Source organism: Arvicanthis niloticus, chromosome 8, assembly GCF_011762505.2.
Source record: "Arvicanthis niloticus isolate mArvNil1 chromosome 8, mArvNil1.pat.X, whole genome shotgun sequence".
Lineage (NCBI taxonomy): Eukaryota > Metazoa > Chordata > Mammalia > Rodentia > Muridae > Arvicanthis > Arvicanthis niloticus.
Genome location: NC_047665.1, coordinates 12,367,129 through 12,379,725, shown reverse-complemented (window position 1 = coordinate 12,379,725; position 12,597 = coordinate 12,367,129). Strand labels below are relative to the sequence as shown.

Below are 12,597 nucleotides of genomic sequence, written 5' to 3'. Positions count from 1 at the left end.
CCTGGCTGTACCATGTCAGAGCATGTCTCATGGCTATAACATGTCAGAGCATGGTCTCCTGGCTGTACCATGTCAGAGCATGTCTCATGGCTATGGGGTTGCAGATCTCTTAGCAAAGGAAAAAAGAAAAAATACTGGAGTGTTTCCAAAAGGCAATTAAGGTCTAGTACTGTAAAACCTGATTGGATGGCTATTCTCGATAGTAAACTTGATAACATCTGGAATTAGCTAAAAACCCAAACAGCTGGGCATACCTGTGAGGGATTTTTCCTGATTGGATCATTTGAGGTAGGAGGACCTGCCTTAAATCTGGGTCAGCGTTTACATAAAGGCATGGAAGAAGGATGCTTGCTCTCTGTGTGCTTGTCCTCACTCTCACTGGCAGTCCAGTCCTTCACCGACATTAGAGCCTGCTTCTTGAGAATTCCTGTGCATGCTGAAGACCAGCTGAGACATCCAGCCTTGTGGACTGAAGAACTATTGAATTCTTAGAATTTCTGTTGGGAGACAGGCACTGCTGGCATAATCAGACCATAGCCTGTAAGCCACTTTAATAAATCCATGTGTGTGTGTGCGTGTGTGTAGTCATATGTGTATATATTATATATCTTTCTATGTGTATACACACACACACACACACACACATATATATATATGTATATGTATATGTATAAATTTTTTTTAATCTATCAGTTGAATTTTTCTAAAGATCCCTGACTACTAATATACTGGCCAAAAGACCATACATGGCTTAGGAGCTCATAGGCCCTAACAGAGCACCTACTACTATTGTTCTGCTAAACGGCCACATTGTCAAACTGCCTTGTAAATACTTATGTTACACCCATAGATTACTGCTGCTCTCGTTCTGGCCAGAGAAACTTCTCTTTACACTGGGCAGCAGTTGTAAACTAGCAACACCCATAACTAGTTAAAGTTTTGAGAATAAATAACTGTCAAGTTCTTGGCCCTACGTGGGACATTTGTATCACTCCATCCAAGGCCCAGGGAATGTTACAAAAGAGGGGGAAGAAATCTTATTAAAGTCAGAAGATAGGGAGCAGTGTTTCCAAGGCTATCGTCACATGACCTCACAGCAGCCGTGGGGCTGTACACCAGATGGGGTTGTCAACATTCCGGGGGTGATTGGAGAAGGTCTCAGGAGGCCCCAATCCTCCCAAGGGATGTGGGATACCTAACCATCAATCTTGCTGGGAGAGCTGTTTTCTTCATGGGTGTAGCCACCCTTACACTGCCTTTGTTCAAGTAGCCCCCATCCATAAGCAAAAACAATTCCCCTGGGTGTCCATATTTGAAATTCTTTTTTTTTCTCCCACCTGAGTTAATATGTCACTGTGAAAAAAAAGTTATGCTCATTACAGGAGGTGTGACTTCATTGAGAAGAACTGCAGCTCGGGTCTTCAGACAGAGGTGCCAGCAGCTTCTCATACAGCGAAGTCCCTAAACAAGGCAGGCCTTTCACCTCCGAGACCAGCTGGGACCCCCAGCCCCTGGCCGTAGGAGAGGGTGGAGAGGGCAGAGCAGCCACCTGTTGCTTCTCTCCTACTAATGGGCATGGACAGTTGGACGGTAGGGAGACATCTCAGAATCCAGGCTCCTTGCCCACCTCCAACGAGTTCCACTTTCTGATTGTGCTTGCTTTAATTGGGTCATCATCAAATAGAAACCCCTGTCAACAACCTTTATTGAACATTCCATAAGAAGCACAGTGTGTGTGTGTGTGTGTGTGTGTGTGTGTGTGTGTGTGTGTGTGTGTGTAGGAGCATGAGAGGGTATGTGCTGTGTGTGTCTACACCAGAGTTCAACCTTGGGTGTCCTTCAGGCACCATCCAGCCTCGTTTTTGTTGTTTGTTTGTTGATTATTTTAGACAAGATTATTTGTTGGCCTGGAAATCTCCAAGAAGGCTAAACTGTCCAGCCAGCAAGCCTCAGGGATCCACTGCCTCCCTAGCATGGGAGATTACAAGCACATGCCACCATGCCTTTTTTTTTTTTTTTTTTTTTTGTTTTTTTTGTTTTTTTTTTTTTTTTTTTTTTTTTTTTTTTTTTTTTTTTTTATTGGTTTCTAGGTCAAACTCAGGTCTTCATGTTTGCAACGAGAGCCATCTCCAGAGTGCCACAAGAGCAAATCTCAAAATGAGGAAACTGCATCTATATTATTGGTTTTTATGAATATTTGCAAATTAGAGAGAAAAGACCACGGGGTTTCCATCTTAGTGATCACATACCCTGGATGCCTTGGGTGACCCTGTTGCTCTAACATGTGTGATGCCACGCATTCTGCTGCTATGCTTGGTGCCACTCCTGTGGTGATGCCAGGAGGGCATGCAGGCTGCTCCCAGTGCCAATAGCCATCTGAGCCTCGAAACTTTCAGAAGCCAAGAACTCAGGCCTGGGAACACTGGCCTGGGAAGGCAATACAGTTGGCAAAGGATTGACCATGTAAGTGTGAGGACCAGAGATCAATCCCCCAGATTCTGCATTAAAAGAGGGTACAACAGTATGCACCTGTAATTCTATCACTGTGGAGGTGGAGTCAGCAGAATTCCTGGGGCTTTCTGCAGAAATGACAGAATTGGCAAGCTCCGGGTTCCTTGAGAAATCCTGTCTCAAAAACTAAGGTGGAATGCAATTGAGGAAAACCCCTGATATTAACTTCTGGCACGCACGCATGCGCACAAACACATACACATGCACACGCACATGCACACGCAACCTCTATTCACAGCTCTACGCATGTTAGTCAACTTTCCCTTACTGTGATAGAATACCCAAGAGAATCTACTTTTAAAAAGTGTTTACTCAACAGTCTCAGAGGTCACTCAGCTCCATTGGTGTGAGCGTATGGTGAGGCAACATGTTATAGTTAGTTTGATTTTTAATATTTTTTTCTTTAACAGGTGTTTTGTGCTTGGGATGTTGGCAGTAGAAATCGCTAGTGTTTGCAAAGTAAAAGGCAACGGTATTAAAATTATTTTCTGCATGTGCCTCTAGACATGTTAATCATGGGTTGCGAGCAGATGGAGTTTCTCAGAATGACCCCAGCAGATAGCATGGCTGACCTGAGACCAGATTAAGGCCAAGTTCCGGGGACTTTGAAAAGCTGGGGCAAAATAAACTTCACACTTGGGACAGGGGCTGGGATGATGCCCAGATAGTAAAGTGCTTGTCCACAAGCCCCTGAGTTTGACCCAGCTCATACATTAAAATAAAAACTAGGTAAGGTGGCACACATACACCTGTGGTTTCTGAGACTGGGGATACAGAGACAGGCAGATCCTGGGGCTTACTGGCCAGCCTGTCTAGCTGCATTAGTGATCTCTAGATTCAGTTAAAGATCCTATCTCAAAAAATAAAGTGGAGAGAAACTGAGGAAAACATACAGATATGCATACACATATACTCACACACATATACTCACACATACACACATACATACAGATATGCATACACAAATACTCACACACATATACTCACACATAGACACACATACAGATATGCATACACATATACTCACACATACACACACATACAGATATGCATACACATATACTCACACATACATACATACACATGCATATATTCACACACACACTTTTGAATGGATACTTTGCTTCTCTCCCTCCCTAATAGGCAGAAGGGAATGAAGGGTCTGTGGTGAAGATTTCATCTTCGGAACAAGAACACATTTCAGAAGACACCATCGTACAGCTGCAAATCTGAAGTCCTCAGCACTAGAACAATGAGTTAAACATTTTTTTCTCAGTGTGATACCATGCATTCTGCTGCCCCACCTTGACTTTGAGGGGTTCCCAATGTATTCACATGGCTACTGGGTGATCAGGAACCCAGAAGCTCTCATGGATTCTACAAGGACCTTTCTCCAAGCTATCTAAATGCCTTTTCTGCAGATTCAGGGTGCATGGCCAGTTTCTCATAAAATCTGAAAGTCACAGCTAAAAACCTAGATCTCATTGGTGAACTCTGGAACAGTACAGTACATCCCTAAACCCGAACTCCTAAGATCAATGTACCCAGGAACGTGACAAGCTATAGCTATCAACTCAGCAATTTCTGAATCATAATCCCTCGAAGAGGCACCAGCTGGAAACCAGGAAGATGTGAGCTTCCAGAGACTAGCAGCAGCCATCTCCTGTGGGTGACAGGGGGTTAGGAGGCACCCAACATACCTTTCCTAACTCCCCTAATGAGTATGAAGACACACTATGTGACCCCAACTGTGGAAAGTAAGATTTCCATTCTTGATACACTGCTTGGCGATCAAGTGATCCAAAGGAGATGCTCTGTCCCCTCAACTCCAGCTAGATCAACACTGTTCATAATTCTATCAAAACTCAGAAATGAACACACAGGAAAGAGTCTCTCATGAGATCATGTAGACAGATAAACGTGTTTAACAGAGGTTCTTGTCAGTGTTGTTGCTTTTCATGGGGGAAAGGTGATGGGGAATCAAAGTAGCACTAAATGACTTGGCTTTGCCACTACAGGAAAGCAATAACTACCACAAGCACACTGGAAGGCGTGTACAGTTCACACATGCACAAACACCAACCATCCTTGTATGCAGCTAACCATATTCCATGGTTATTGTCTATCCTAGAGTACAGTCACACACACACAGTATACATGCTAGAGTACAGTCACACAAACACACACACACATACACACACACGGTCAGTATCCATTCTAGAGCACACACCATGGGCAATATCCTCCCACTCAATAGCCTATCCCTGTTCAGTGTCTCCTACCTGGATGGTATTCTTTATTGAGCAAATATCAGAAGTTTGACATGGTAACAAGTTTTCTCTCCAGATAGCATGTATGCACACCTGGCCATTTCTTTCAGTCTTATATATCCACATATTTCAGTCATATATTCATAATGATCTCACTGTGAATTAAATGATTCCACAGTTTCCTCATCCATTTTCATGAGTATGCTAGCTCTTCCTGTTCCTTCTCATCTCTACCATACTTTCCCACCCAGCTGGCACTGGTATCAACCCTGGCAGAGCAGTCCAGCCCTCTTCCACGCAGGCAAGTGCACTTCTGAAGGTGCATTGCCTGTCACAGACCTATCTTTCCAATTAGGTTAGATGTCAGAGCCAGAACCCTCCCAATCATGATTCCAACCTTTCTATCAGTCCAGCCTCCTGGTTACAACGTCCAAACAGGACAGTGTGGTCTAGAGAGATGAACTGACCATTCAAGCCCATAAAGAGCTGCCCTGCCTCTCACCAACCAGCCCAGACTCTGATGCCTGATAACCCATGCCAAGGCACAGTTCAGCACACCTTGTAAGATGAGCCAATGTCTCTGTCACTGGGGCTTTGCTTAAAGGTTGCTTATCACAAAGGCTTTCTTTTAAAACATAGGCATCTGTGGAAAGGTAAAACCTGATGCACAGGTCTGTTTTGTGCAGGACAAAGTCTCACTGACAGCTTATCATTCAGGGTGACTTGTTTCTTAAGCATGTATATAAATGAGACATGTTAGATAGCTGGGTATTTCTAGAAATGCGGCTTTTTGAATGAGAATGAAGATTGTCCCAATTCGCAATATCATTGGTTATTCACCTATGAGTTACAGAGATGGAAAGGAGCATGTGTGTGAGTATGTGATATGTGATGTGTTGCATGTGTGAAAGCAGTGTGTGTGTGTGTGTGTTATGGAGTATGTATATATCTACGCAGTGTGAGAGTTGTATGTTTGTGACATGTGCTGTGTGTGTCTGTATACGTATAATGTGTGGCATTTGTATATGCAGTGTGTGTATGTGATACGTGCTATCTGTGTGTTGTACTGTATATAGCACACACACACATATATGCACAATGGAAGACACATGTATATGTGATGTGAGCTATGAGTCTGTGTGTAGTATGTGACGTGTATATATCTATACATGTGTGTGGTGTATATGTATATGATATGTGGTATAAGTATGTGTGTATATGGCATGTGCATATCTCTATACAATGTATGTATAAGGGTATGTATGTAACACAGTATGTAGTGTGTATGTATGGTATGTGGCATTTGTGTATATCTGTGATTGTGTATGTGGGATGTACAGATGTGTACATATATAATGCATGGTATGTGTATGGTAATTAGTTATAACAACATGTATGTTTGTAAGTATGTGGGATATGAAGTTGTACTTTCATGTGTGGTGTGGTTGTGTGTGTGTTGGGGGATGTGAGGTATATATGTATATAATGTGTGTGACGTATGGCACATGTATGTACCTTCGCAGTGGGATGTGAGGCATAGATATGTGTCAAGTGTATTCATTTAACGAATCAACACTCATGTCACATAAGAGAGGGCATGTTTTTCCAGACCAAATTAAGAACTTAACCATCAATGTCATGAGAATTTCTACAGCTATTATTCAAATGTTTTAGGCAGTATTTGCATGCAAGCTACACATTACAAGGTGGTTAAACAACTGTAAGAGAAAACATCAACCTTTAAAGTTCAACTCATCTAGGACCAAAACAAAAACCCAATTAATTTCACTATCCAAGCCATCATGCATGTACTTAAAAGGACTTGGCAATGACAATTTTGGATGAACTTTACTCATAGTTACTAAAAAAACAAAGCTGTGAGAAAAAGATGTCGTTATAGATGAGTCAAATCAAAATTTAAGAATAAATTTCAGAATAAGTCTAGTTTGTAAAAAAAAAAATCCATAAAGATAAATAGAAGATTAATGAATAAAACGGATGACTCACAAACTCCAGATGTCACTAGATTCATAAACCAGTGAAAAAATTATTTTAAAAGCATTTATTTAAAAAAAAAAAAAAAAAAGCCTTTGCTCTAAAGAAAACCAGTCAACTCCCTCCTTTTCAGTTGGTAAAACCTCCTCCAGGCGTGGGGAGTCAGTGGTAGAATTCTAACTGAGCAAGTGTGTGTCCCTAGGGTCAATTCCCAATAATGAAATTCCCATAGAGAGCCTGTCATTTTCACCCCCAGTAAAGGGGTGATGCCACAAACTGACATAGAGGGTCAGCAGGATCGATGAGCAGCCCAGTCTGCCAGCTCTCTGGGGTGGCAACCAGAGTGTGCACAGCTCTATGTAAGGACGTCAAGCCTTTCTCCTAGGTTTGATCTTATTCGGGGCCTACCCTCAAAGTGGTCACATTTCAGCACATCAACCCCTGCCAGCCTTTTAAACTATGGTCCTAAAGAGCCCTTCTTGTGAGGATCACGTTGGAGCCAAAGGCTGGCCTGATGCAGACTACAGTCTCACAGCCCACAACTGTAGTCTCAGCCACCACCAAGCAGTTTCAAAACCAGACCTTGGACCCGCTTGTCCGCAGTGGGTCTTCGGTGCCAGGCTCAGACCAGCTTTCCTTCCTAAAGTTTCCCTGACTGGAACTAGGAGAGAGAAGGAGGAGCAGCCTGAGAAATCCACATGCCAGCCACACTCACAACACAGGTGGGCAGCCCCAGAACCTCACTCCTTAACCTCCAGCCATCTCCAAGCGACTGTTACATCCAAATAAAAAGCAAGTGTGACATGTCATAACACTGTTCATAGTCTTAGCTGCTAGGGTTTCCATTCTGTCTATCAGGGACATGGCTTATTGTTCGTTCTCTTTTACGCTACCACAATTAAGCAAGCGTCTGGAATACTTAAAGGGGTTTAAGTAGTGTTGCCACCGAGACCTGGCTGACAAAGTCTAAGGCTGAGCCCTCCAGAATACATAAGCCCCTACCCTTATTGAACAGCAGGCTCAGGTTGCAGCTAAATCGTCAGAGTGCTTACCCAGGATGCTGGAAGCCCCAGGTATGATCCCCGGCACCAGGAGATCTCCATGGACCAGACAGGGCTATGCACACCTGCAATCTCCGTACAGAGGTGGAGATGGGAGGATCAGAAGTTCAAGGTCATAATTGACTATATACTAAGTTCAAAGCCAATCTGGGATACTAAGACCCTGTCTGGGCATGTGGGGGAGGGGGGTGCTTTTTTATGGAAAGAAAGGGGTAAACTAACAGCAGGCCCAGAGGTGGCAGAAAATATGGGTTAAGTGTACAGTGAGCTTGGAAGCCTGCTGGTTGGGAACTCTTCTTAGTTTTCAGTTTCTCATCCTTCTTCAGCATTAGCAGCTGCCACACAAATGGTTCGTTTTGCAAACACTCAAAGCCCATCCAGTGCCCTTCTCAAGTAGATGAGCCTGGTGTGTCTGAGTTACCACTCCTGTGTATGACATCCAGTTGCCACCTACCAGGAAGTACTTCTCATGGATCCTTTGTGGTGTTGCAGTGTAGGAATTTTCCAGAAATCTAGAAAACATCCAGGGCTTTCTTTAACTTAGAAAAAAGAAGTGTATAGAAAGGAAGTGAGCCCTTTCACAAACTCCAAACCTTCGGATTTTAGAACTGAGTTCCAGGTTTAAGATGCAGGCTTTTGAAGGTTCCAGAAGAATTCTTTATCAGTAACACCGTCAGATAAACGCCAAAGTAAGAGGTTTTTAGTTTTGTGGTTTTTCAATAAAACAAGTCAGTTTTGAACTCAACCTGACAATGTGGGAAATCTGCTCACATGTGCCAACAGAGAGCCACGTGATTAGTTGAAGGGGTCATGCACACAAGGACTACAATTGTCCTTTAGTGTCTAGCTTCCTTTTTGTATGATCTCAAACTTCTCCGGAGATGCAGGGACTGCCCCTGGGTTTATGCTCACAGGAGCATAAACATTCACAACTGCTGACAAACAACTGGGCCTATAGATATCACCGGTTCAGGTCACTATTGAATGGTGCCATGCACCTCTGTGTGCAAGTGCCTCTGGGGCACTGCTGTACCCTCTTCCAGGGGACACAGGTAGCCTCTGAGTAAACCCAATCAGTTTTCTGGCCCTGGATATATGGCTGCTGACACTGGGATAACTCAAAACTGTCCCCACAGAGAGATCCCAGGCTAAGCAGACTATTTTATCTTCCTATGTTGGTCATACGGCCTCATCCCACAAGGGCAAAGCCTTCATTAAAGTGATTTTTCTCCCTAAAATACCACTTTAATTTGTCTGGCTGAATATTCAAATTCCAGATTCACTGACCTACTGTTTAGGCACTGGTCCAGCCGACACCAAGCCACATGGTTCTTTTAAAGTACGAATATGAAAAACGTCCCTCATTTTGTAAAGCAACCCTCTTCGTTCTCCTGGATACGTACCAGCAGCCTTACCCAGCTCTATTTACCTATTTTAAACACTTAGCAAAAACAAGCAGAGGATGTGATTATGAGACTACCCGAGGTAATGACTGTATCCCAGTCACAATTTAACCCCAAGGTTGTCAGGCTTGGGTTTTGTTTGCTTGTCAGGTTGGTTTTGCTCTTTGGGCCTTGGACATATCATTTAAATGAGCAGTATCCATCGTTTTCTGGGATAAACTCAACAGAATGTGTGTATTTTATGCTGATCTGTGTCCCCTTTGTGAAAGTGCGGTGAGATTATATGATCTGTGTTCAGGAACTGAGAGGACAAATTAAAAGCAGGCTGGAGAAGGGGAGCTCTCATGTGTTTTATACCGTCAAAGATAATGCACAGACAGTCCTTAGGGAATTTAATTCCAAGCTACCAAGATACTGCATTTTATCTGAAGAAGTGCCCTGTGGAAGTTTTAAATTGGGTCTTCAACTGCTGCTTATAGGCTAGACATCTGCCCCACAGGTTTGCTAACATGAGTGACTGAGACAGCTTCTATTTCAACAGAAAAGCAATGTCCTGGGTGGGTGGAGGCAGTGGGGGTAGCACGATGAAATGAACCCCTGGACTCTCTCCTGGCCCTCCTCTGGGGAAAGCATGGCTGAGGCTGCTGCAGCTGGTCTGGCTGGAGGAAATTCGCACTTGGCAGATGGGCTGAGTATCTTACGGACCACGGCATGCCTGAGAATGGCAGGGAGTCTATCAATTACGTTGGGGTTTTAAAAATCATTATCATTCTTTGTGTTGCACGAAAAACTCCTTTCCAACATGTGGGTCCAAGAGCCACAGTCTCATTCCCTCTTAGTTCATTAAAAAGGTACGACTTCTGTCATCTTGAAAATAGTCCCAAGTGCTCCTCCACTGCCGTAAACCAAAACAGTTCAGAGCCAAAGAAAATCTTTCTGGGTAAGATGCTAGACCCCATCTTGCAGGAAGCAAGGCAGCGCCTGCCCTGCCCTCTAGAAGCTGGGCTGTTTTTGCTCTGGAGGGGAACTATGGCCCACCCTGCCGCCAGGGGAGGACACGGAAGTTGTGACACTAGGGCACATCGGGGAGAAGGCTGGCTGCCAGGTCTGACAAGTGTACCTCTAGTAGGCCAGACCATGATCTCAGGGATGGATCTCTAGGGAGAGAGGGACATCTGATGAAGCCAGGTGACCAAAGCATGCTTCAACAACGATGCCCTGGGAAAAGCAGGCTCCATGCGAGGTGACCAGACAGTTCAACCTTTTCCCCACGCAGAGCATTTCTGGTTCACTTGCCCTGTCAAGCAAGAGGATGGCTAAGGAGGGCGCATTTCCTCACATCCAACTGTCGTCTGTGTTCCCTGAACCCTGGGGCTTCAGAGAAGGACATCTGTCCCCAGCCGCCCCTACTACCCGCTCCTCACCGCATCCCGTCCCCAAGACCCCTGCCCAGCTGTGTGCTCGGGTTACCCACCTTGACCACATAGGTGACTCCCGGCCCCAGCACCTGGTCGCTGGCGTGCGGGGGCCTGGGCAGAGGCTCGTCGCCGGCCCGGCTCTTCCTGGTGGCGCTCATGCTGGCGGCCGGGGCGCGGGACCCGGGGGTCGCGCTGCCACCGTCCGGGGCCGCCAGGCTGGGAGCGCTGCAGCTGCCTGAGAGCCGCGCTCCTGCCCGCTCCCGGGCGGCCGACGACAGGCCACGCAGGCCGGAGCTGGAGAGTTTCAAGTGGGACACCTTGTGGAGCAGGTGGCCCAGGCTGCCGGGCCCATCGTCCGGCGCCTTGCGCAGCGCCTCGCCCGACACCAGGTAGGGGCTCGCCGCGGGCTCCGCCGAGACCTTGCCGCCGCTGCCGCTCACCGACAGGCTGTGGAGAAGGTCATCGACCGATGTCACCGAGTCATTCCTGAAGCGGTTGTACTTGGTGCGTGGAAGCATGCCCCTCCGTGGGCTCGCCGCATCCACCCGGGCGCTGCTGCTGCCGGCCCTGGCGCGGACTGCCGCGCATAGCACACGAGCCGCGGTCCCCCGAGCGGGACGAGGAGCCCGGGTCCCAGGACAGCCTTTCCGGAGAGGGACAGCCGAGGCCGACGACCGATCCCTTTCACCGTTACAAGGCAGCAGAGCAGCAGCCACGCAGCGCGGGCCCTGGAGACCGCGGGTTGGGGTGGAACGCTTGCCTTGCAAAAGTCATAGTTGCCGCTGATGGAGCGAGCGCCCAGCTGCTCCGGGCTGCTCCCAGCAAAAGCGTGACTCACTCTGAGGAGACCCTTCTCAACAAAGGCTCGGTGAGCTCCGCAAATCACTTCCTGTAGCAAAAAGAGAGAGAAGAAAACGACATCCACCCGCTGACAGCAACTACAGCCAATCAGTTCTCAAATTTCCTTTTTCTACCTTCGCAGATATTTCCTTCCAATCTTTGCCTTTTCACCTACCCACTCCCCATCCCGCATTTGTGCCAAAGGTAAATCCAGTTCCTTCAAATGATCTCTTGAACTTTCCGAAACCCCGTTAATCCATGCTAAGGTTTGTTCTTCCCTTGCTCAGCTCATGTGGATGAAGCCCAGAAGTGTCTGACAGGGATGCGTTCAAATGTGACGAAGGCTTTTTAAGAAGTCTTCAGGCGAATCCTGATGAATCCTGATTTGGAAAGTAGCAAGAATTTTTAAGGAAGAAAAAGAGGGGACCCTTCACCAGCAGATGAATATTTAAGGTGGGGAAAAGAAGCCTGTCAGTTTCCTGTGGTTTGCTTTCCTTGTTCAGATCAACAGAGCAGCCATGACGAGTATCTGTGGCGGTGCAATTCCTGGACCAATTCACGAAAAAAAAAAAATCTGCACAGGAATTTCTTCTCAGTACAGCTCAGGGGGGTCTTCCCTAATAATTTACAGCAGTCAGAAGCCTTACTCAGCTTCAGGGTTCAGTTGAGAAATCTACTTCCAAAAAAAACCACAGTGCTTCTGTGCTGAGCGGCAACAGGCTCCAGAAATCCATGCCAAAAAAGAAAAAAAGAGAAGAGAGGGCTGCGTTCCGAGGTTTATTCCAACTGAATGTGTTTAAGCCCTGGAAGCATGCCTTAGTAGCACAACCAATCCATTTCAATGTCCCTTCAGTTGCTGCTTGCAGCCCTGCAGTCAGGCAGGGAAAAAAAAAATGCGGCTGCTCTAACTGCCCATCAAATCCACAGCAAGAATGGCCTCATCCTTGGGAGTCAGGCCTAGGCTTGCAGTGACAAGCTCAGGCCTTCCTTCTTCCTGGCGCTTGGGAGAATAGGACATCGACACCCTCCCCGAGGGTCTGTCCAAGATTCTGAAAGCCACTGATCCCCTCCTCGCTGGCCTCTGCCAGGTGGCCTCATG

At 46.2% G+C, this 12,597-nt stretch overlaps 1 protein-coding gene across 2 annotated transcripts in view; it reads right to left on the bottom strand.

Moving 5' to 3' along the window:
- Positions 1-11,549, bottom strand: part of Shc3 (SHC adaptor protein 3) — a 125,277-nt gene extending 113,728 nt beyond the window's left edge. Inside the window, exon 1 of one of the 2 annotated variants that reach the window (XM_034510186.2) lies at positions 10,715-11,549. In XM_034510186.2, the coding sequence (XP_034366077.1) occupies positions 10,715-11,176 (462 nt within the window). In that variant the 5' untranslated portion in view covers positions 11,177-11,549. The remainder of the gene's footprint in view (positions 1-10,714) is intronic. The other variant, XM_076939038.1, reaches the window with a different exon arrangement.
- Between the last annotated feature and the right edge of the window lie 1,048 nt (positions 11,550-12,597).